At 47.7% G+C, this 24165-nt stretch overlaps 1 protein-coding gene across 4 annotated transcripts in view; it reads left to right on the top strand.

Annotated features, from left to right (window-relative positions):
- The first annotated feature begins 8151 nt into the window (after nt 1-8151).
- The window catches only part of TRAPPC10 (trafficking protein particle complex subunit 10), an 88852-nt gene continuing 72838 nt past the window's right edge, over nt 8152-24165 (top strand). For 2 of the 4 annotated variants that reach the window (XM_060297706.1, XM_030835543.2), the window contains exon 1: nt 8152-8376. In XM_060297706.1, the coding sequence (XP_060153689.1) occupies nt 8310-8376 (67 nt within the window). In that variant the 5' untranslated portion in view covers nt 8152-8309. Of the gene's footprint in view, nt 8377-13144; nt 13250-19528; nt 19634-24165 lie in introns of those variants that run through there. The other 2 variants (XM_060297704.2, XM_060297707.1) reach the window with 2 other exon arrangements.

Genomic DNA, 24165 nt, shown 5'->3' with positions numbered 1-24165 from the left:
ACAGGTCCTAATATGTAGTGCTTTCATTATCTTTGATTTTTAGGAATTGTGCAGTTGACTTTATATTTGCCCTTTGACCCAAATTGTTTAGGAAAAAATTTGTAGATTTCCAAGTAGGATGCCTTTTCTGTTTCCTTATTTTGTTATCAATTTCTGGTGTTATTGCATTATGATCAGAAAATCTTGTATTTTCCTACAGTTTGGAAAGTTACTGAGGTTTTATCTGTGGGTAAGTGTACGGTCGGCATTTGTGAATGTTCCAGGGCCATGTGGAGAGGTGGTGCCTGTCCCTGTAGCTATGCTGGAAATGCCTCCCTCACGTCCGCCTTACTGATCATCTTGTTGGGCTGTGAATATGGTTGCTTTTGCACTGGTTCTGCCATGGACTAAGAGGCAGAGTCAACGCCCCTCTTACCAACAGAGCCAGCCTTTCTCTGTGTCTCCCGACATGAGGATGTATCTTCTGGCGGGTATTTTTTGGCCATGCCGCGGCATGTGGGATCTTAGTTCCCTGACCAGGGATGGAACCCGTGCCCCCTGGAGTGGAAGCGTGGAGTCTTAACCACTGGACCTCCAGGGAAGTCCCTGAGGCTGTATCTTAAACAACCGTCTACTCCTTTCCTCCATGCAGTAGCCTTGAAGAAAGAACATGCCCTGTCTGAGGTTTCTGGGAGGACAGCATATCTTCCTTCGCCCTCGCCATCTTATCTGGCTGCCTGGGTCTGTAGAAATCTCTGCAAAGGAAGGGCAGGGGCAAGGAGGAGCCAGGGGTCAGAGGTGGCCGCTGGGCCTGGGGAAGCAGCCCTGGGGCCCAGACGGCAGCAAGGACCCCAGAGACAACAGCGAGCCCCTCATTCAGAAAACCTACCTGAGGCCTCTGTGCCAGCTGCAGCAAGAGCAGGGCAGACAGACACTGGCAAGCTCACCACCGACACTGTGTGGGCCCAGCTCTGTCGCCTTCTGTCACCTTTGTTCTGGAGCTCCTGGCCTGTCCGGTCAGGGACAGCTGGCAGAGACATGAGGGCGGCCAGGCCATGCCAACTGCCAGGCCTCCTTCAGGGCCATGGTCCTCAAATATTGCTTCCACATTCATTAAAGGATTCAAGGGGAAAAAGCGTTTTCTATTTATTAAGTACTCTTGATGTTCAAAACAAAGCATTTGGGGACTTCCCTGGTGGTCCAGTGGTTAGGACTCCGTGCTTCCTCTGCTGCGGGCATGGGTTCAATCCCTGGTTGGGGAATTGAGATCCCACAAGCTGCAAGGCCAAAAAAAAATTTTTTTTGAAATAAAAAAACAAAGCATTCATTACGCGTGATTTTTCTGAGCCAGCCAAGTTCCTGGTCAGCACACTAAACATGTAACATTTAGGTAATCAACGAATCACTGCTTTTCAGTGACCAGGCCACGGATGCGTCTATCTCAGACTTTAGGGCAGCACGCCTCCTTCATGACACGGATCAGGCTGCGTCTTAGGTCAGGTCAGGCGTGAGCCAGACTTGGTGCAGGTGGGTTTTCTTTGTCGGTGGCCCCAGAAAGAGGAGGAAGAGCGTGGGGGAGGGGGGCAAGGACCAGGTGCGCGACAGTGACTGTCATTGAGCTCACTATCTCCGTGGGCTCGACTCGCCACCGGGCCCGCTTGGGAGCCGTGCACCCCACACTGTGAGGTTTGCACATTGATCCCCCAACTCATTGAGGGAGGGCCTGATGGTGTCGGTTTCCCACCACTTCCTGCTCAGGCTGTACTGGAGGCCCCAGCAGGTCCTGGAGGCGGCACCCTACCCATGCCAGGGCCACCCAGCTGCAGTTGAATCAGAGCGAGCTGCGGGCATGGGGCCTGGGGCACTCTACGTGGCTGCTGGAGTCTGAGTCACCACGCAGGCCACTGTGAGCGGAGGATTATGGGGGAAGAGACACACCCGGAGAGCTGGGTTAGCTGATCCCGCCCTTCCTGCTTACCCATGGAGCTTGGTGTCATTGGAGGCTGGCATTCTGGGCGGCTCAGCCTTCCCGCCCACCACTCTCTGCTGCCCCCGGCCCCCGGTATTAGGTGTGCCAGTAGCTGGCACGAGAGCTGACTTCTGCCGACTTCTGCCACCGGGGAAGAGGGCGGCCCCCTGGTGGAGCAGGTGAAGGGAGGCCGTGTGGGGACCTCCTGCACGGCGGTCATTCCTGCCCTTGCCTTCTGTCCGCATCCGGCAGGGACCCAGGTGAGGGACCCAGGGAGGTTCGGGCACGGAAAGGCCTCTTGGGGGATAACCTCAGCTTGAAAGGAGAGGGCGAGAATCCAGCCTGTCAGAAAGCCAAGAAAGAAGCAACTGAGCTAAAAATAGGCGCATTGAACAGAATGTCCGGAAATGCCACCCACAGTGCCAGGTTTGATTTCATTGTTGCTAATTATTTAAGTCACATTATGCAGAATAAAACCTGGGAAGAGGATACTGTGTCTAGACAAACAAATGTGGAAAGTGATGCACAAAGCCAGTAACAGTGAACAGTGACCTGAGCCCATTACTGAGACTACGAGGAGGGCAGGTGGGCTGGGGCTTCCGCCCATTTGTCCCCCAGCTCTGCCCTTTAACCCGCTGTGCCTCGGGGTCCTCCCGGATAAAATGGGATGAGGTGAGGCGCCACCTCCCGGAGCTGTGGCTTCCGGGAGCTCCCGAGCGCACTCACCGTGTTCCTGGAGAGGCCCAGCACCAGGGGCTGTTCTCTGAGCTGCCACCGGGTGAGCACTTCCTCTGTCTGTTCCTCTACTTCCCCATCTGTGAAATGGAGATAGGAATACCTGTCTCAAGGGTTCTGCGGGAATTAATTGCGTAGCACACATGTTTTGGAGGGGAAAATTCTATCACGATCCCTGCTTTCAGCTGAGAAAATTGAGGCTCAGGAAAAGGGAAGAAAACCAAGTATCCTGCTCAGAATCAGCTACCTAGCCAATGGTGCAGTGCGGCTCTGTTCTTTTTTGTATACAGTCGGGCTCCTTACAGACAAGTGGAAATGCAGATAAGGTGGAAAAAGGGCGAAGTCACCGCCAGGGCAAGACAGTTGGATGCATTTCCATCCAATCTCTTTTGAAATAGTTTTTCTTTCTTTTTCTTTTTTTTTTTTTACTTTTATGTAGTGGTGATCATATCACACCTTCATGTTTGTTAAAGACTTTTTTTTTTTTAGTTTTTTAAAAGCCAATGTTTATTCCTTTTAAAAGGCTCCAGAGACTTTAAAAAGGTCCAAAGGCCTTAAAGATATCCAGGTTTCAGATGATAACAGGCAGGCGCTGACTGTCGGTTTCTCTGTTGCTAAAGCCTCAGTTTCAACCTGTTTATTTCTATCCCTCCAAGATTCTTCCAGCTGGGGAGTGGCGGATTCCTCCCGACTTTCAGCATACTTCATCAAAGGTACCACGCCAATAAGGAGGGGAAAACAGTGCTAGTAGCAATCATCGTCATGGCGAGGAAGAAAGTTTTATGATCCAGGAATCCACTTTAACAACCAACATTAGGGCTTCCCCGGTGGCACAGTGGTTGAGAGTCCACCTGCCGATGCAGGGGACACGGGTTTATGCCCCGGTCTGGGAAGATCCCACATGCTGCGGAGCGGGGGGGGGGCCCATGAGCCATGGCCGCTGAGCCTGCGGGAGAGGCCACAACAGTGAGAGGCCCACGTACCGCAAAAAACAGAAACAATCAACATTATACGATTTTCCAGACTATCATAAACACCTTCTAAACACTATTTTGATGGTGACATAATTGTTCATCAAATAAACACAGCATAATTTATATAACATAGTCATTATTATTTATTTTCACTGTTTTCAATTTTTGGCTACTGCCAACAACGCTGCCACGTGTGTTTTTATCCATAAAGCTTTGGGAGAGACTGTTTCCTTAAAGAGATCTAGAAATGGAATTGTTGGGTCAGAGGATGAAAGGGTGCTACTGCTGTTTAAAAAGGTGGCATCTCAGAGAATCCACCGAGGCAGAGAAGCCACTGTCCAGGTGTGCTGGGCTGCTTGCTTTCCCACACCCTCACCTTCCTCAGCCTCCCCCCACCCCCAACCAAGTTTTTATTAATTTAGTAGAAAAAAATTTATATGGCATTTCCTCTATGACTCATGAGGGAGATTATTTCTCCACATAATCATTACTACTCCTATTTCCCTTTTGTGGACTATTTGCTCCCCTGAGGCTACCATTTAGGGAAGGCTTGCTTAAATGTAATGAAACACCTGCCCCAGAGGCTCAGGGCCACTCTGCCTTGCCCTGCCGAGCGCTGCCCGAGGCGATGTTCCTGAACATCTGGTGAGCGAAGGAGGTGCAGTTAGAGGAGCTGGCGTGCTGTGGAACGGTAAAAGCAATACACAGTGTACCTGGTGGATTCTTTGGAAACTCGTGTGTTACATCTTGAAAGTCAGTTGAGTTTATCAAACTTCTATTTTGAGACCGTGTAGATTCATACGCAGTTGTATGTAGAGCTCCCATGCACCCTTTATGTAATAGGGAAAAACAAATCTGACTTCATACTGGATCTTTCTTTTACTTTAATCTTTATGTTCTATTGCTTTTGCCACAAGTTAATCAGTAAAAGGATGTTGCCTATAACTTAAGGTAAACATAATGGCCCATCTCTGGGAACCCTGCCTCCCATGCGTGAGCTTAAGCTAAAATACCTTTTCTTCAGTTCACCAGAAACACCCTGACCAGGCCCACCTGTAAATGGCTGCAGGAAAGCAGAAGTTGACACATCCCCTCCGGGAGTCTGGCTGGAACCAGGAAATATTTGCAACAACTTAGGGCCTTTATAACTTTACCTCCTCACCTCCCCCTCTTTGCTCTATAAAAGAAACTAGCATCCAAACCTGGGCAAGACGGTTCTTTGGGACACTAGTCCACCCTCTCCTCTGTCTGCTGGCTTTCCCAATAAAGTCGCTATTCCTGCCCCAACACCTCATCCCTCGATTTATTGGCCTGTGTGCGGCGAGCAGTACAAGCTTGGACCTGGTAACATTTACCCAGGTTCCCCCAGTGGCAGTGTCTGGTAAAACTCTAGCTCAATATCACATCCGGATGCCGACACTGGTGCCGTCCAGACTCACAACATTCCATGCACACAGGTCCCTCCTGCTGCCCTTTTACAGACACATCCACTCCCTCGTTATCCCCACACGCCCCTTACCCCTTGGCAACCAATAAACTCTTCTCCACATCTATAATTTTGTCATTTCAAGACTGTTCTATAAATGGAATCATATAATACATAACCTTTGGGGGTTAGAGTTTTTTCTTTTTTCTTCTTTTAAAAAAAATATTGGCTGCGTTGGGTCTTCATTGCTGCACGTGGGCTTTCTCTAGTTGCGGTGAGCGGGGGCTCCTCTTCGTTGCGGTGCACGGGTTTCTCATTGCAGTGGCTTCTCTTGTTGCAGAGCACGGGCTCTAGGTGCGCGGGCTTCGTAGCTGCAGCACGCAGGCTCAGTAGTTGCGGCATGCGGGTAAGTAGTTGTGGCTCGCGGGTTTAGTTGCTCCGCAGCATGTGGGATCTTCCCAGACCAGGAATCGAACCCATGTCCCCTGCATTGGCAGGCGGATTCTTAACCACTGTGCCACTAGGGAAGTCCTAGAGTTTTTTCATTCAGCATAATTCTGTCAAGATCCATCCAGGTGGTTGTGTGTATCAGTAGTTCAGTCTTTTTCGTTGCCGCGTGGTCTTTCACAGTACCGATGGACCACACATCGTTTAACCAGTCACCCGTCAAAGGACACCTGGGTGGTTTCCAGTTTCAGCTACCAGTAATAAACCTGCTGTGAACATGTGCTGGCCCACCTTCGGTTTTAGCACAGCCCTCTGTGGAGAGGGCCTGAGCAGTGGGGCAGAGCAAGCCCAGGGCGGTGTTCCCTTAGACAAAGCATCTGCAATATTCCAATACATAATTGAACAGGCTCTCTGCAGCCTGAAGACAATGTAATGGGCTACCAGGAAAGAGCATTTGGGCTCAAGTTCCAGCAACCTTTAAAAAAACAAATGCTGTCTCAGCAGAAAAGGATCTGAAAGAAAGAAGAATGGACATTGATTAATAGAAATAGCATCATTTTCACCAATATTGAAAGGAATTGCTAAGCCAGTATGTATGCTGAATTCAAGCATTTTCTAAATTCCCATGTGAAAAAAATAAATCTCTGATAGGTCTGCTTGGGGGAAAAATAGCCCAGGAGCCCCCTTACTGCCCTTGAGCCAGAGTGTTGCCTGGGATAGAGCGCAAGATCTTCGATCTCCCCTTCCCTCCATCCAGAAAGAAAATTCTTCCAAACAAGAGTTGGCCAGTGGGGCCAGGCCACAGCATTGCCGTGAAGGAAGAATTGTTAGTGTCTGTCTTCTCAGAGTCTCTCTGGACTTAGTTCTCTGTTAGAATAGACTAAAGACGTGGAGACCTGGCCTTGGAGTCTACATTTGGTACCTTCTGTTTCGTATTTTATTTTTGCTATTTGAGAAGATGTACAGCGATATGTCGTCGTCACTTTAATTTGCATTTCCCAGATACCTGACGGATGCTGAGCATCTTTTCATGTGATAACTGGCCATTCGTGGTTGTCCTCTCTCTCTTTTACCTTTTATTATTTTTGTATGTTGGCCTCACCGCGTGGCACGCGGGATCTAGTTCCCTCACCAGGGATTGAACCTCTGCCCCCTGCATTGGGAGCGTGAAGTCTTAACCACTGGACAGCCAGGGAAGTCCCTCTTTGTAGGTATTCTACTGAGGTTTTCCTGAGTCTCTCGATCTGTAAGTCCAGAATTCAATGCTTTCCATCAAACTTGTGGATTTCTGCCCTCTGCTCACTGTCTTCCTGGTAAGCCCTGTGGCACCTCATCCAGTGAGTGCTGAGCACAGCTGAGGCCGAGCCTTCCACTGAGCCCCACGCAGACTTCTGGCTCTCATCCGTACCTCCTGCTCTGCTGCCCTGCCTCACAGGCTCCAGCTGTCCTAGACCCTGACCTCTGCCTGCTCACCCAGCCTCAAAGCACAGCGCTGCCCTGTGCACACGCATTTAGCAGCTGTGTTCACACTCCAACTGTTTCACATACATTTACCTTATTTCATTTGCAAAAGTTTCCCCAAACCTACTTTCCTTGCGTAAGAAATGTACATGCAGTTAAAGTAAGGTTTTATTTTGTGGCATTCCCAGAAGGTGCCTACTCCGTGGAAGGCCCTGTGTGGCTGGGTATTGGGGGTGGGGACACGAGTAAAAGGCAGCCCCTAGTTCAAGAATTTTACGGCGTCACGGAGACAGGAAACTAGTGTTGTGGCAATGCAGAGAAAGGTGGTTGCTTCCAACCGCGGGGCAGAGTTTGTGGGAGTCGGCCTCCCAGGTGCGCCTTGAGGAGGACAGTGGTGCTGGAGAGTCTAGGCTGTATTGAGAAGGTATATAATCTTGTTCTACTTCATGGCAGCAATATTACTTCATAAAACCAATGTAACGACAAACACAAGACCAAGAGTGTTGCAAGGGGTAACTGCCATTCGCTCAGTGGTGGGAATTAACCCGGTGTCCTAATGATTCCCCCGAGGCATCAGGCCTCTGGTAGAAATAACAATGCTAGGCTACGGGCGGCAACCCCCACAGGTGAGAAATGGACACGCTCGTGTCCACCTGTTGATATCGGTGACTCCCGGGGTCCATGTGTCGGTGTCAGCGACCCCCAGGTGGTCCCCCTGTCCGGATGTCTGAGACCCCCGGGTGGTCCCCGTGTCCGCACGCGGCTGTCAGCGACCCCCGGGTGGTTCCACGGGCTCCGGGTCAGCGACCCCCGGGGCCGTCCTCGACGTCGGGCACTCCTGCGGGCGATGCTTGTGGGCGTCCCGGCTGCCCTCCCCACGCCAGCCCTGTCCGTCCGAGGGCGCCGGCCTGGGGGGCGGTTCCCGGCCGTCCAGTCCCTACGGTAAGGGACCCACAGCGGCCCACGTCCGGCCCGCGCGGATTTCGGCCCCGAGACGCGGAGGATACCTCCGCCGACACTCGCGCAGCCGGGATCGCCTTTCCGTCGGAGGACCGAGTCCGCTCGGCGGAAAGGCCTCCCCTTTAAGGCGCGCGCCCCGGAAGCGGTACCACCGCGCGCCGGCACCGGAAGCGGGTGCGGCCGGCGGGCGGCGACGGCGGGCGGCCGGCGACTGCGGGCGGCCGGCTAGGGAGCTACCTCGAGCGGCCGGGCGGGCGTCGCTGTCGCGGTTGCGGCGCCGCTTAGGCTCGGGCTGGCCCGGCGCGGCCTCGGGCTGCCCATGGGGCGCAGGAGGCCGGGCCGGTGACGCCGGACGCCCATGGACGCCCCTGAGGAGCCGGTGCCGCCGGTGATCTACACCATGGAGAACAAGCCCATCGTCACCTGTGAGTGCCCGGCGGCGCGGGAGGGGGCGGCAGCCGCGGCGTGCAGCCCAGCCCAGGTCGCCGGCCCCTCGGCCCCCGCGGCCCGGCCCCCGCGCTCCCGGCCGGGCCGCTTCCTGGAATGGAGGTGTGGCCGGGGCGGCGTCTGCGGCGGGGCCCTGACCCCGCGGGCGACCTCCGACCTCCCCGGGGCCGACCTCGTATCTCTCTCTCCAGGAGGCGACCTCTGACCTCCTCAGGGACGCTCTTCTGGTTGTCCGGCTGCAGTTGGACAGCGCCTGGGGCGCGCCCCGAGGGGGCGCCGCTGTGCGCCCCGTCCGGCTGCAGGCTCGGCAGCTTGCCCCGCTCGGGCCGGTCCTTCCCGGCGGGGACGGTCTCCTCCAGGCGCACTGTTTCCTCCGGTCCCGCAGAGGGTCTCCCGGCTCTGCGAGCGTGGACGAAGTTTGCGTGCGGTTGTCGTGTTTGTTAGGAGACGGGGGTTTGTACTCAGTAACGTGTTAAGTAGTGGAAGACTCAGGAGCCCCGTCGGCCGTGCCCAGCTGCACTTGCCTGGGCACAGCGGCTCTGCCGGGCCGGGACCGCGAACCAGGGCTCTTCCCCGCAGGCCGCTCAGGCACTTCCGAGACGCTGGCACAGAGCAGAAACCCATTTCACAGATGAGGCTGCGAAGGTTCGATGAGCTCACCCACGCTCTGGACCACTGGACTGGTGCCTCTTCATTTTGAGTGTCGGGTTTTTTTTTTTGGCGCCACATTTACTCATCCACAAAGGAATTGTTTTTCTGTTACAGAAAAATTTCCTCTAACTTTTACAACCATAACTTCGGAATTAAATACTTTCAAAAACACTGAGCTTACGGAAAGTGTTGAAACGTTGGCTGACATTTTGATGACTTGCAGACAGGTGTTTCAGACTATTAGGATTTTTGACCTCTGACAGTGTTCTTACCTTCAGTTAATTTTTTCAGATGGTGTTCCACACTTTGAAAGGAAGCACTCTTTCTACAGCAACATCCAGGCAGGCACTTAGCCCTTAGTAGATGGTTCTGTAGGTCTTGAGCCTTCTCTTGTTTCTTTCTCTCTCTTTCTTTTACTCTCCTTGTATGCTTTCTCTTGTCAGATCCCTGAGAAATTGTATATTTAAAGTTGAAGTCTGTTGCTTTATCTTTAGCTGATACACTTTCTCAGGGAAAGGGACAGTGTCACATCTAAATTTGGACACTTGCATAGTTCGAAGCTGTTTTCTCTTTTCACCAGGACAGCTGCAGGTCTTGCTCAAGACTGCACTTTAGTCGAGGGAACAGGTGTGTGTAGAGCTGATCTGGAGGCCCTGCGGTTAATTCCCAGGTGCCTTCTGTACCCTCAGGGAAGAGGAGCCAGGCTGGAGTGGTCTTCCTGTTAGGTTTCAGTGTCTTCCAGACGCTGGAGACTCCTCCCTATGTGCCCTGCACACTGTGAGTGCTGGATCAGTGTTGCCTGTAGAAACATTAACAAGTCTAATTATATCTCATACATACCCCTTAGCTTACATCTCATGGCAGTGTTTCTATGGGCGTTATGTAAATACATATCTGAAGAGAAAGTTCAGCCTTGGGTTGGGTTCAACCTTGACTAAACAGGTAAATCGTTAGCCTAGTAGTGTTTGAGATGTGGGTCTAGTGTTTAGTTTCATACGCGCATGCATGACAGACAGCTAAAGAATAGTTTCCTTTCCTACAGATTTATTGTAAAAGCTATGTTGGTGGAGGTTTTTCCGGTGTTTAAAACTGTTGTCTGTACTGATGGTATCTCTGTTTTAAAAGGCACAACCATTCATTCATTGGAGTCTCAGAAAAGAAAGTGGCTTCAGTAAACTTTCAGAGAAAGTTACCTTAAAAATTTAAAAAGATCCCTTTAAAAGTTAAAGACTTTTTAAGTTTTAGGAAGGCTGACTTCATTTTGGTGTGTCTGGGACTGAAGCTGCGGTAAAGCGCTTGCTGTCCTGGTTTCATGTTATACTTTCTTTATTTTGTTCCATTCTTTCAGCTGCACATGTGTTGAAGGGAGCCGCTAGTGTAAGCAATGTAGACAAAGGTAGTAGGAAAATTGCTTTAAAAAAATCCATCTGGAGGCTCTGCTGTTGTGTACATAGCTCCTTTAGTATGCAGCATTTTAGTTTTCAAAAGTCTGTTTAATACTTTTCCAGCCATTGCACCCTGAGGAGGTCTGTGTTTGTTCATTGTAAAATGAGAGCAGAGTTTGTGCTTGTTTTCAATTTTTTTCATAGGATTTAGAACGTTTTACTTTGAGTGAAAGTGAATTGTGCATCAGGCTTTCTGAGAAGAATGTAGAATGTTACCAGTTCAGGTAAATTTAGGAACTGTTCATTTGTGGCCATGAGAAGAGTGGAAGGTCCCCAGAGGTTAGGGGTAAACAGAATACATCATTCCTTGAAAACCTTGCTAAATTATTTTAATAATATTCTGAAGATACCTAAGAGTTTTAATGGCCTTTAGTCCGTAATTAAAATTTCCCGAAGCTGCTGCCTGACTGCCTCTGGTGCAGAGTGACTACCTCTGTGGAGGATCTGCTTAGACTCCAGGCCTGGTGAAGCTTCTGAATACTGGAGGATGTGTCTGAAATGCACAGGGGTGTCCACCGCGCAGTCTGCGGTGCTAGTGGTGTGATGACATTGGGCGATGAATCACCTGGTCATAGCAATGTGAATACCTGTAGTATAACTGACTAATCATGAAAGATACACAGTGAAACAAACAAATCCGGCAGATCCATTTGATCTAAATTTAAGTTAGAGCTTAGATTTTTTTTTTTCAACCACTGGATCAGTTCTCTGCTTTGGAATAAAGACCGAGGTTTCTGACCCAAGGGTATGTTAGGAAAGAGATGTTCCTTTCCCAGCTATCTCATTAGCAGACAAAGCTATTATAATTCCACTGATTTGTGGCTTTTCTTTATTGGCTGTTGGCATCCTACCTAAGATAGCACATAACTATCGACGTGGAATTGTGTAGTATCTGAAAAACAGCAGTGTTCATTCGAATGATCTGTTCTCACCCAGTCACATCGGATGGTGCTGCTTTAATTTTTCTCAATCTCTATATTTAGGGTTCCGGATCTGACATCATGAATTTTCAAAGGGGGGGAAAGGCAACAAAACTGAGCAGATCCGTAATGCTTTTTACCTGGTTGGGTTTTGGTTTTTTCCCCCCTGTAGGTTAAAGTTTTTAAATTTGTACATTGCAATTTTCTATCAAGCGTGAAAGTATGGTGCTTGTGATTTAACCACTTTCAATTTCATTGCCAGAAAAGTAACTTAAAATGCCCTCTTTTTAAACTGATACACATAAATGCGGGTCTTGGTCCATATTGAATCCTTAAGCCAGTAGGGAATCAGCTATTGAGAAGCGGCAGAAGCATTTCTCCTTAGGAAACCGCAGTTCCATGGGGTGTATTTGGAGGGCAGGGACTAAGGCATTAGTATCTGTACTGCCTTTGATTTAGAAATCACTTCAGACTTCCCTCGTGGTCCAGTGGTTAAGAATCCGTCTGCCAGTTCAGGGGACACAGGTTCGATCTCTGGTCTGGGAAGATCCCACGTGGTGCAGAGCAACTAAGTCCGTGCGCCACAACTACCGAGCCTGTGCTCTAGAGTCCAGGAGCCACAACTACTGAGCCCATGCACTTAGAGCCCATGCTCCACAACAAGAGAAGCCACCACAGTGAGAAGCCCGTGCACCGCAACGAAGAGTAGCCCCCGTTCACTGCAACTAGAGAAAGCCCGCGTGCAGCAATGAAGACCCAACACAGCCAAAAATAAAAATAAATAAATAAATATTTAAAAAAAGAAGAAGAAGAAGAAGAAATCGCTTCTACCTGTGCGTGGTTAGAAACAGGCAGGACTTACTGTGTGACTACTTCCTCGTCTGTGAAATAGGGACAGGGATGGTACCAGTCCCAGAGGGCTGACGTGGGGATTGAATGAGTATGTGTAAAGCACTTGGAAGAGTGATGGCTGTGCAGAAAGAATGTCAGCTACTCAGGAGAGACTTCTCAGTTTTCTCTGTTCACGGTGGTCTTAGTGTCTTCAGTAATTTTTTCATGGCACCTCTAGGCTGAAAAGAATATTTAATAATTCCATTTATTAAGTAGTTAGGTTCAAATAATTTTATTAAGTATTATGTCCTAACAGTAGTTATTTGAAAAAAAATACACATAAATTGGAGGAAAAGTTTTGTTTCATTCTCAGGTATAACCACAATAACGTATCAGGGGCGGCCACACCTGTTGGGCGCTGCGCAGCTTCTCTAGCCTGGGAATCCGGTTGGACGCCGCTGCTTTGTTTATTTGACTGTGGAGGGGGTGATTCTTGGCCTTTTATTACAGCAGTTACCCTGTTTTGTGATGATAATGATGGCATTGAAAGAACTGTAGCACGAGGTAGTATTGAAACTGATGGACTCAGCTGGGGCCTGGGACATCTTCAGTATTGCTGTTTCCCCTCAAAAATTTGGAACACCCCTTGGGCCCTCTCTGGGTTCGCTGCGGTACCCTGGGCACCTGGGCACACATTTGGGAACCCACGTTACTAGTATGTTAGCCCAGCTCTAGGGTGGTTCAATTGAACCAGTAATTCAGAAGTGAAAAGCTTCCCTTTCCACTTGAACGTCAGCTCGTGTGCCTGATTTACAAGATGTGTTTCTGAAGAGTTTCTAGTAAAGTTTGGTTTATGCAATGAGACTCAGGGGTCTGATTTTTTTTTTTTTTTATTTAAGCACTGATGAATCTCTGAAGTAATCAAGCATGGCAGACATAACACATGAGCCGGTCTTTCCCTAGAAAGGAACTGACAGCATGGTGGTTGGTCCACACAACAGGAGGTAGGAAAGGCCACCTTGGTTACCTTTTATTGAAAAGGCCAGTGACTTACTGAAGAATTTTTTGTCTAAAAAAACTTTTTTGCCAGTACGGAGTGGAGTCTCTTTTGCACAACTTGGTGCGTGGTCTCCCAGGGGCTCCCTGTTGATCTCGGGGCCCTCTGCTCTGGCCTGGGGGCTTCGGATCTAGATGACAGACCACGGGAGGGGGACTGCGCAGCCTCAGATTCTCCTGATCACCCCTCTCTCTCACAGTCTCCCTGCTGGCGTTTGCCCACAGCCTTCTGGGCTTTCTCTCCTCCCTTTATATCACCTTTCCTTCTGTCCTTTCCTCCCTTCTGCCCCTGCCTTCAGTCAAATCGTTCCTTTGGAACTGCCCTTAACGTGAATTTTAAATGTATTCACAGTATTTTGCACTTAGAGAATATTTGGTTTTTAAATTTAAAATTGATGACCTTGTAGTCATTCCCAACTTCTTTTTTTCTGTCACAACCAACATTCAGTCTACCAGCAAATAGCATTCTGTCTTTGAATTGATCTAGAATTCAGCCCCTTTTCCCCACCTTCACTGCTGCTCCCCCAAACCCCAGCCCCCTTCATCTCTCCCTGGGACCCCAGCAGCCTCCCAGCTGGCCACGCCATTTCCAGCCTGGCCCTTGAAGCTCGTTCTCTCTGGGGTTGAAGGCAGTCTCTCTAAGAAAGAAGTACAGCATGTAATTCCTCTGCTCAGGACCCTCCAGGGGCCACCCACCTTCTCAGCGTAATATTCCCAGACCTTCCCATGGGCTCTGAGACCCTCTGCGGCCTACCGCCCCCTGGCCCCAACACTGGCCTCCTGGCTGTGCCTTTAACCACTTGGTCCCTACAGCCCCTGTTCCCGTGGTGCCCTCATTGCTTTCCTGACCTGCTGGGTGCTTCCCTCCTGCTCCGTGGGCTGCTCATGTGCCACTTCCCAGGCCTGCTTAGGGTTTGGTATCGCGTCGACTTTATTCAGTCTTATTGGCTCAGCACCTGCGTGATAGAACATTTGTTTTTTCATGGTTGATTGTTTCTCTTCACCCCTAACCCAGGCTGCCCTCACACTGGAATGTGAGGTTCAGAATTGCGGGAACTTTATCTGTCATGATCACTGCTGTGTTTCTGGCACCTGGACAGTGCTGAGCACGTAGTTAGTGCTCAGTACATATTTGTTGAAGAAATCAAATCAATAAATGAGTAAACACTACTGTAAAGGGAAGACTGTGTTATATGTCATTGAATGCTTCCATAAGGTAGGCGCTTTTGATGGTGTAAAGTTATTTTCTTTCATCAAGATCATTTTGTTAGAATTTGAATCCTGATTACTCAGACTTGTTTTTAGGTAAACTGCTATGCACTTAGTTGTTTTTTTTTTTTTCTTTTTGATACTGGGACATTCTCTGTTTGGAGTTTTTGAATTGAGGAAATACATGTTAATCCAGTAAAAGCAAAGCTCAGTGGTATGGTAGGGACCATAATCTTTGACGTGGTCCTTCGGAGTTGTGTTCAGATATGTTTTCTTTACTATAAGTCAATAGAAATTTAGCTATGACCAAAACAAAGCATTCTCAGGTCGATGATTCAGCTTCTGCTGTGGAACATTTAGGATTGAGGGACTGTCAACCTGACATTTGGATGAAGCCTTGAAAGAAGATATAGCTGTAACTCTTTGAAGAGAAACTTTAACCTTAAATGTGTATAAATAAAAGCAGGAATACATTTTCATTATAAAGAATGGAATCTAGAAGTGTAATTGCTGGGTCAGAAGGGTGGAGCAGTTTACATTTTGAAACCTGCCCCTGAATCACCCTGTGAAAAAGCTGTCCTCTGAGATATACTCTGCCCCACTGGATGGGAGTCATCTTTTTAATCTTTGCCAGTCTGATGGATGACTTTTTCTGCACAGCTTTATTAAGAGCTCTAATCTACATACTATAAAATTAATATCCATTGTACATGTATAGTCCTCTGACTGTTAGTAAATATTCAGAGTGGTGCAGCTATCACCGTAATTCAGTTCTAGAACATTTCCATCACCCCAGGAACTTGTTAGCAGTCAATCTCTGCTCCTATCCCCAGGCCTAGGCAGCCACTAATTTGCTTTCTGTCCCTATAAATTTGCGTTTTATAGACATTTCAAAGAAGTGAATCACGTAATATGCTGTCTTCTGTCCGGCTTCTCTCACTCTGCAGTTTCTGAGGTTCATCCGTGTTGCACCAACTATAATTTGCTCCTTTTTTATTGCTGACTAGTATTCCACCGTGTGGATGGACCACGTCTGGTTTATCCATTCGCCAGTTGATGGACATTTGGATCGTTTCCAGCTTTCTGTCATGAGTAATGCTGCTCTGTACATTTGCATGAGTTGTAAGGTTTCACTGTATTTTCTTGATATATGTCCTTTATCAGATAGATGATTTGCAAATGTTTGGTCCTGATCTTTGGTTGTCTTTCAGTTAATGTATCTTGAAGTACAAACATTTTAAATTTCGATGAAATCCAGTTACCAGTTTTTTTTTTTCCTATGGATTGTACTTTCAATATCATACCTAAGAACTCTTTGCCCAGCCCAAGGCCATCAGAGTTGTTTTGGTGTTATATACCTGACAATTAGTGAGGTTCTTTTTATGTGTTTACTCGTGCTTGGACCTCTTCTGAATTGCCTGTTCATCTGGGTTCACTTTGACATATGAGAAGTGTGGCCAAAAACATACCTAAAAGATGAATTGGTATAGCACTAGGAAAGATGTACATTCTATTTTTGTATTTTATACAATATGTATTAGTTTTCTAGGGCTGCTGTAACAAATTACCAGAAACTGGATGGCTTGAAACAACAGAAATTTATTCTCTCACCGTTCTGGAGACCAGAAGTTGAAAATCAGAGTATCAGCAAGGCTGTACTCCCTCCCAAGGCTTTTGGGGGGTGGGCGGGGTGGGAATCCTTTCTTGCCTCTTTCCAGCTCCCAGAAATCCTTGGCATTCCTTGGCTTGTAGCCACATCACTCCAGTCTCTTCCTTGTCTTCACACGGCTTTCTCTCTCCCTGGGTTTTCCCTTCTGTCTCTTGTCTGACCTGACAAGTGACCTCTTGTCATTGGACTTAGGTCCCATCCATATATGATTTGGAATGATCTTATTTGAGAGCCTGAGCTTAATCACATCTGTAAAGACGCCTTTTCCAAATAAGGTTCATTCTCAGGTTCTGGGGTGTCAAGACGTGGACAGATCTTTTGGGCGCCCTGTTCAGCTCCTTCATTACAGTGTCTGCACTGGCATTCAGGTGCACGTCGGCCGGCATCCATCGTGTGTCTTTGGTTTTATATCACTTCTTCTGTCCTTGGAGGCTTGTCCTCATTGTGCTCCTGACCAAGGAGCAGTTCCCTGGTATCTGGAATTTTGGGCTTGAGATGTTGATACAAGGTGGGATGATCTCTTAGGAAAAGATGAACGTTTTCTGCAATCTCTCTTTCCCTCTTTTTTCCCCTAGGGAAATAAATGCTTTTGTATTCCTGCACAAGTGTTACGTGATGTTTCATTCCTCAATATTATTTTAGGCCTTTGTTTGCAAAATTTTTAAAAAAGTGAGCAGAGAAATTATGAAGAACTGACAGTAGCCTTAGAGGTTGGTTTCACCACGGAGTGGGATATGTTTGGAAGTTTTCTTATTTTTAACAGATCTGTTTAGTGTTTGGAAGGTGCTGCATAAGTTTCAGAGCTGAAATTTTAGGTAGAGCCTTGGAACTAACAATAACACCTGTGGTAACAATTTTTACTACATCCGTAGCTCACCGTTTGTAGGCACTCCTAGTCTGGCTGGGTCAGCCCAAAAGTTTCTAGGCATTGAGGTGCACAGTGGGAAGGGCCGTCGGGTCTTTTTGAGGTTGAAGACCCGAGGGCCAATTTCGCTGTGCCTGACCAGGACCCCTCAGTGTCTGGGAGCGTGGCGAGGACCTGCAGCAAGGAGGCGCCTCCTCCGCCCCCACCACCTTACCTAGTGGTCGGGGCGTCAGACGCTGCCCACCCACACGGAAGGGGGGATTGTCCCTGAAATTACCCCTGAGAGAAAGCCTTTGCCAGAGAGTTAAGTAAGATAAAAATATCTCTTCCTTCAGTTCAGCAGTCGAAGAACTGAGTAGGGCAGCCGTACTGGAAAATTTTAGTGTAATCTTACTCATTCTAAAATTAAATTTATACTCTGAGAACTTGACAGCCAGCACCGTCATTGCATCTGCTATAGGATATCCTGTCCTTTGGGGGCCCTGAATTGTCTAGTGTAGAACATGAGGGAGTTGGGCTAGATTTGCTGTCAGCGAAGGTGTACTCAGCATCTCTTCTGTGCCAGGCGCTGTTGCAGGTGCTTGGGTTACACCTGTGAGCAAAGACCCCAGCCCTCTTAGAGCTTACATTCCAGCAAGAGGAGATAGACAGTGTACATACATAGTATATTATGTAATGTAATAGGTGATACGTGCTAGGCCAAAAAGGAGAAAGAGAAAAGGGTAAGAGAAATGGCAGAAGTGTTAACATTTCAAACTTTTTATTACAAAAACTTGCAAATATGTAAAAAGAAATAGAATTGTGTGAAGAAACCTTACAAACCTATCGCTCAACTTCAACAATTGAATGAATGTCAATCTTGCTTCTTTATACCCCCCATTCCTTCCAATCCTGTGTTATTTTGAAGCAAATCTTAGGCATCACACATTTATCGGTAAATGTATGTGTTACGGACTGAATATTTGTGCCCGCCCAAATTCATATAGTGATGCCCAAGCCCCTAATATGGTGGTATTTCTGGGAGGTCATCAGGGTTGGCTTGGGTCATGAGGGTGGGTACCTTATGGTGGGGTCACTGACCTCATAAGAAGAGGAGAGATTGGGGGGCACTTGCGCGCTGCAAGTCAGGAAGGAGAGCCCTCCCTGGGAACACAGTCAGGCACCTTGCACTCCAGCCTCCAGACACGGAGGAAAACAATTGTGTTGTTTAAGCCACTCCATCTGGGTGTTTTGTCATGGCAGCCTGAGCTAAGACAGTATGATCTCTAAAAGACAAGGACTTCTAAAAAACATAACTGCAAAACTTTTATGGCATCTAAATAAAACAATTCCTTAGTATCAAATATTCAGCGTTTACATTTCCAACATGTCTGAAGTGTCTTTTTTAAAAAATTCTTTGAATTATTTAGTATCCAAATAAGGTTTTGAGATAAATGTCTTGTCTCTCCTGCAATCTTGATTTCCCCCCCATCCCTCTTTTGTTCCTTGCAGCTTCTTGAAGAGCCCAGGGGCTGTGTCTTGTGGTCCCCTGCCTGGACTGTGCCAGCTGTGTCCTGTGGTGTCCTTGAACCATCCTCTGTCCTCTGTTTCCTGTAGGGTGTCAGAGCCCGAGTCTGGGTCAGAATGCAGTTTGGATTTTTCTGGCAAGACTTGCACAGGTGGTGGTGTGTTCTTCTGTCAGCAGGCGCAGTAATGTCTGGTGGTCTCTCTTTTTGTGATGTTAGCAGATATTTATTCTCACATCATTAATTCCCTAAGGGTTGCAAAACTGTGCTATTTATTCTAATTTTACCATTTCTTCATTTATTATCTGAAAGATTTCTGTAAAGAGTGTGTATTTGTACACACACACGCACACGCACACACGTTTGTTTATGTTATTCGGTTACCCAGTGGTATAGTTTGTATAGGAAAGGCAGACCAAATGCTTGATTCTTCTTTACATAACTTCTCAAAATGAGTTAGTTCACTAGTATTCTTCATTGGTGATCAATTAGCTTTTACTTATTTTTATTTTATTTTTGTAGTATCATTATGAACTTAAGGATTTAAACACACTTGGTTGGTTTCAGTCCATCGCACTTGTTATCCTTACTGATGGGCAGGCTCCCTCTTTGCCAGTGGGCTTGTGAGTGTAGGAATCTTTGTTAGTTTCCTTGCTCTCTGGTATGAGGCAATGTTCCAGACTCATTTTGTGCATTTCCTGTCCTGGACCTGGAGTAGCCATTCTCCAGGGAGCCCTGATTCCTTCTTGTGGGAGATGGTATTCGGAGACCCCAGTCTGTGTGCTTGGGCTTCTAGTTGCTGCTGGGCTTTTTCAGGGGGCAGAGCTAGGAATTTAAAGGCGGAAGCACATCCTGAGTTCACTTTGATCTTTTCAATTCAAATTCAGCACTTCAGGGTTTTATTTAACTGCTCTTTCCTCTATATTTGCTTTCTTCCTGCTCTTTTATATTTTCTTTCTTCCAGTTTTCAGGGATGCTTGGGGATGATAGTGTTAGAGCGAAGTCCTCAGACTGGATCAGAATCCAGTGGAGCGCTCGTTGGAACCTGAGACAAGACCCCACCGCAGAGTTTCTGACTGAGCAGGTATGGGGTGGGGCCTGGGAACCAGCACTTGTAACAAACACCCAGACGATGCTGGCGCTGCAGCTCCAGGGAACTGCTTACTCCACCTTCCACAGCCTCTGAATAACACTTTAACTCTGCCGTCAACAATGTGACTCGTGAAGATAGACCTAAAACTTTTTTAGTAGTTCTTTGTGGCATTTGGATATGTTACCCCACTAGGAATGAATAGTCAAATTTCTGCTAACTGCACATATATTTAATAACCTCATTTGTTTTATTTTTTCCTGATATTTTTAGGGAAAGCTTTTTAAAAATTTAATTTGTTTTATAATTATATAAAATACTTACATGCTTCCAAAGGCAAATCTACCAATACGATACATTTAAAACCATCTAGCGTATACCCCTGTCCTCTCTACCGTATCCCTGCCCTTACCTAAATAGTCTCCTTCTATAGGAGACTTTCATACCTATTTGTATTTCCCTTTCTTAGGTAAGAGATTACAAACTACACACACATTTTTCCCGCTTCGCTTTTTTTCCCTCAGCGTTTCCTGGTGGACATAGCATGTGGAGATCTTTCCCATTGCTTTTTTTTTTTTTTTTTTTTTTCCGGTACGCGGGCCTCTCACTGATGTGGCCTCTCCCGTTGCAGAGCACAGGCTCAGTGGCCACGGCTCAAGGGCCCAGCCGCTCCGCGGCATGTGGGATCTTCCCGGACCGGGGCACGAACCCGTGTCCCCTGCATCGGCAGGCGGACTCTCAACCACTGCGCCACCAGGGAAGCCCTCCCATTGCTTTTTATAGTCCCCTAGAACTCTGTCATGTCCATGTGCCGTGGTTTATTCCACCGGTCTCCCATCAGTGGAATTTGAATGGTTTCATCTCTTGCTGTTTGACATAGTCTTGCATTGAATAGCCTCGCGTGTGTGTCTGTCTTCTCATTTTCCCTGTGTACCTGTCGGGGTAGAGCGCTGCAAGGATTGCTGGGACTGTGGTAAACACTTAGTCTTGCTAGATGTTTTCAAACCCCTTTCATAATGGCGCGCCTTTTGAAAACTGCAGTTAGACCACATTGAGAAAGAGAGTGGTCTTTGCACAGACCTCAGGGAGGTGAAGGGGAAATGCAGGCAGAGAGCGGTTTGGGAACCCTCCTATCCAAAGCCTCAGGTCAGTGGCGTGCCTGGAGCGAGCAAAAGACCTCTTCCTGAACTTGCAAATGCTGTGATTCAAACTGCTACAGTCTTACTGTATTTCCTTCATTTTAACAATATGTAAACCTTCAAAGGCTGATTCTTCAGTCCTCTCGTATTTTGATGCATTCATCCGATCTTTCTTTTTCTGTTGGAACTCTTCAGTTTTAAGTCTAGTGTGGTGTCCGAGTGCTAGAGAAGCTGACTGCTGTCCCCCTGCTTAGAAGTGTGTACTCAGACCTCCTTAACACTTGGCATGTGTGTTAACTTGTCTTTCAGACTTCGGGACTTTCTATCTTGTGAGTGGTCTCTATGTATTGGTTGTAGTTCCTTTTCTGCAAACTCCCACAGTATGAAACTTGATTAACACTCACACATTGTACTTTGTCCCTTTGGTCACACCTGCGGGGTGGTGACTGTTGCGTAGACTGGGTTCCAGGAGTGAGGGACACAGGGTGGGGCAGGGGAGCAGGTGTGTCTGTCACAGTCAGGCTTGGGGGGAAAGCTGGATGGAGCAGCCTAACATGAAAGCTAGTGATGACACGGCAGGGTGTGCTGAATTGTGATTTAAAATCACCGTTATTTTGGAAGGCCTGACGCAGGGGATCTGTGACAACTGACGACCAAGCGTAGGCGATTCCCATCATGTCGACTGGAGGAATTACTTTTCTTTAAACTTGGCCTCTGCGGCTCGGAGCTGTGGGAGGGTTCATTTGCTTTTCTTCTCAGTATCCACCTTGCAGTAAAGGGAGCGCAGTGTTTATGTGTAGAAATGGGCCATCAGTTGCCTGGTCATTTTCGGGCACAGGCCAAACCTTAATTTCTATTAATCCTTGCAGAATCTGGATACCATCTGGGTCTTTTTTGTTCTTTCTTGTTAGCCTTCACTCCGTGCCCCCACCCCCAAATGTGAAAGCCTTTCACGTACAGATACTCTAGGAAGACCCCTGGGGAGGGCTTCCGTATTCCAGGAGTACACATTTGATAATAGTTTTCCCCATGAAAGAGCTACCAATTTGAGGCATTAATTCACTTTTATTACCACATTGACACTACACATAAATTATGGCAAGTACGTTTTACATATTATTGAATAGGCTGCAATGACTTCCCAGTTTGTGACTTTGGACTTTTTTTTTGTCCATTTGAAGGTCTGTTGTACTAGAAGCTGTTGAGGAGAAATTAAGGAACGTACGGTCTGAGAGTGAGCGCACGTGTGCTTAGGGTTAAAGACAGTGCCCTCCTTAACACTTCTTGTTTTCAAATAGGAGTCAGCTGGCTAACAGTGAAGTGTAGCTTTATTTTGTTAACAGCGTACTTAAAGAATGGCTGTTTTTTTTTTTTTTTTTTTGCGGTATGCGGACCTCTCACTGCTGTGGCCTCTCCCGTTGCGGAGCACAGGCTCCGGACGCGCAGGCTCAGCGGCCATGGCTCACGGGCCCAGCCGCTCCGCGGCATGTGGGATCTTCCCGGACCGGGGCACGAACCCGCGTCCCCTGCATCCGCAGGCGGACTCTCAACCACTGCGCCACCAGGGAAGCCCCAGATCCTTTCATACGTTTGTGTTAGGACCGTCACAGTTTGTATGTTTAAGTATTGGTAACAGTCGAATGCCAGTGACAGAAAGGTGCCCTCTTGTTGGTGGAAGGTCTTCTGGAACCTGTGTTTTCAGCCAAGCTGTGTCAACATAGCCACTTCAGATTCCTTGGGAAACAGTAAAATGAGGAAACAGAGAAGCACCTCATAGCGGCAGCCAGGAATGCTGAGTTCAGAGCGGGCTGCCCGGTGCGGCTTGGCCCAGCTCTGGTGCTTGGGAGCCGCTTGACTCAGCTGGGTGGGCCGGTGCTGGGGGCCTGGGCCTCCACGTGTGGGGTGGCCCTCGGTCCCGGGGCTGCTGTGAGGGCTCAGGGCACCTGTGCAGAGTGCTGTCCGAGAATGCACGGTAAACAGATGGGCTCTCTTTTAACTTTTGTTAGCTAGTTCTCTCTCTATAGTTTAGCACATCCTCCCGGATCATCAGATCAGATTACATAGGTTTTTTTTGGGGGGGGGGGCGGGGGGCAGCAGCGCAAATCAAATGCTTTTATTTTTCCCTTTTAAGTCTGTCATGCACCTTTCATAGTTGTGTCAGTTTTTTGCGGCTGCTGTAACAAATTACGTAGATTTTGTGCCTTAAAGTAACATAGAGATATTCTCTCAGAGCTCTGGAGACCAGAAGGCTGACGTGGGTCTCCTTAGGTTAAAATCAAACTGTGGGCAGGGCTGATCCTTCCCGAGGCTCCAGGGGAGAATCCGTTTCCTGCCTTTTCTGGCTTCTAGAGGTGCCCACGTCCTTGGCTGTCTGGGCCCTTCCGCCTTCAAAGCCAGTGACACCAGTTCAGTCTTTCTCGTGATGCCATCTCTTTGGTTGTGGCTCTTCCGCCTCCCTCTTCCCTTGTGAGTACAATGGGCCTGTCCAGTAATCCAGGATCATCTCTTTAAGGTCAGCTGACTAGCAGCCTTAATCCACCTGCAGCCTTAATTCTCCTTCGCCATGTAATGTAACATGTTCCCAGGCCCCAGGGAGTAGGCCAGTTACATAGATTTCCAACTGCCCGTAACATGTGTCTGGGAGAGAAGCATTGGAAGTAATGATTCTATAAGTATGGAAACCCTGTGTCTTTCCCAAATGAGAGGTGGCTTTTTTCAGTTTCCCCTGAGGCATAATTGGTAGCTCTGGAGCATTCAAACCGCATTTGGTAACTTACGCTACTTTTTCTGCAGACTGTTTAGTGCCAAATTCAATCTTATGTCATAACCAAGTGCTAAAATCTTTTAAAAATTATTACATAAACATTATAGGAACATTAGCAACAACGAATATATGACTTTTTGAACGTAGATACATTTTTCTTCTAGATTAAGAGATTATGTGCCTTTATTTTAGTCTAGTTTAGACATCGCACATTCCTGAGATGCAGACTGTGAGCCCCTCTGTAATCTCCTCCCGCTAATGGAACCACTTTGCACGGTTTGGTTTGGATGTAGATTTTCAGGAGGATGAAGCATTCACTGCTTGTTTATCTGCGGGAGGCACTTTCACACAGAGCAGGACTGTGGACTCAGTTCTCTGCTCTTTAAGTATCAACGTAAGACTGATTCTGTTCTGTTTGCAATTGACTGTTAAGAATTGAAAATCTGAATTTTAAAAATGCTTTGACACTAAGTAACTTTGTGGATTTGCAGTTCTAGTGGACCCTAAAATAAAAGTTTTGTGCATAAAATGATTGAAAGTTTTCATTGCTCTTTAGGATGGTGAAGGGTGCAACAGATGATGTGTGACTGACAGTTTGTGACTGGCCCTGGCCACGGCCGGCC

This window comes from Globicephala melas, chromosome 4 (assembly GCF_963455315.2).
Source record: "Globicephala melas chromosome 4, mGloMel1.2, whole genome shotgun sequence".
In the NCBI taxonomy this organism is placed as follows: Eukaryota; Metazoa; Chordata; class Mammalia; order Artiodactyla; family Delphinidae; genus Globicephala; species Globicephala melas.
Note: the sequence above shows the minus strand (reverse complement) of the source record. Positions and strands in the feature narration are given on the sequence as shown.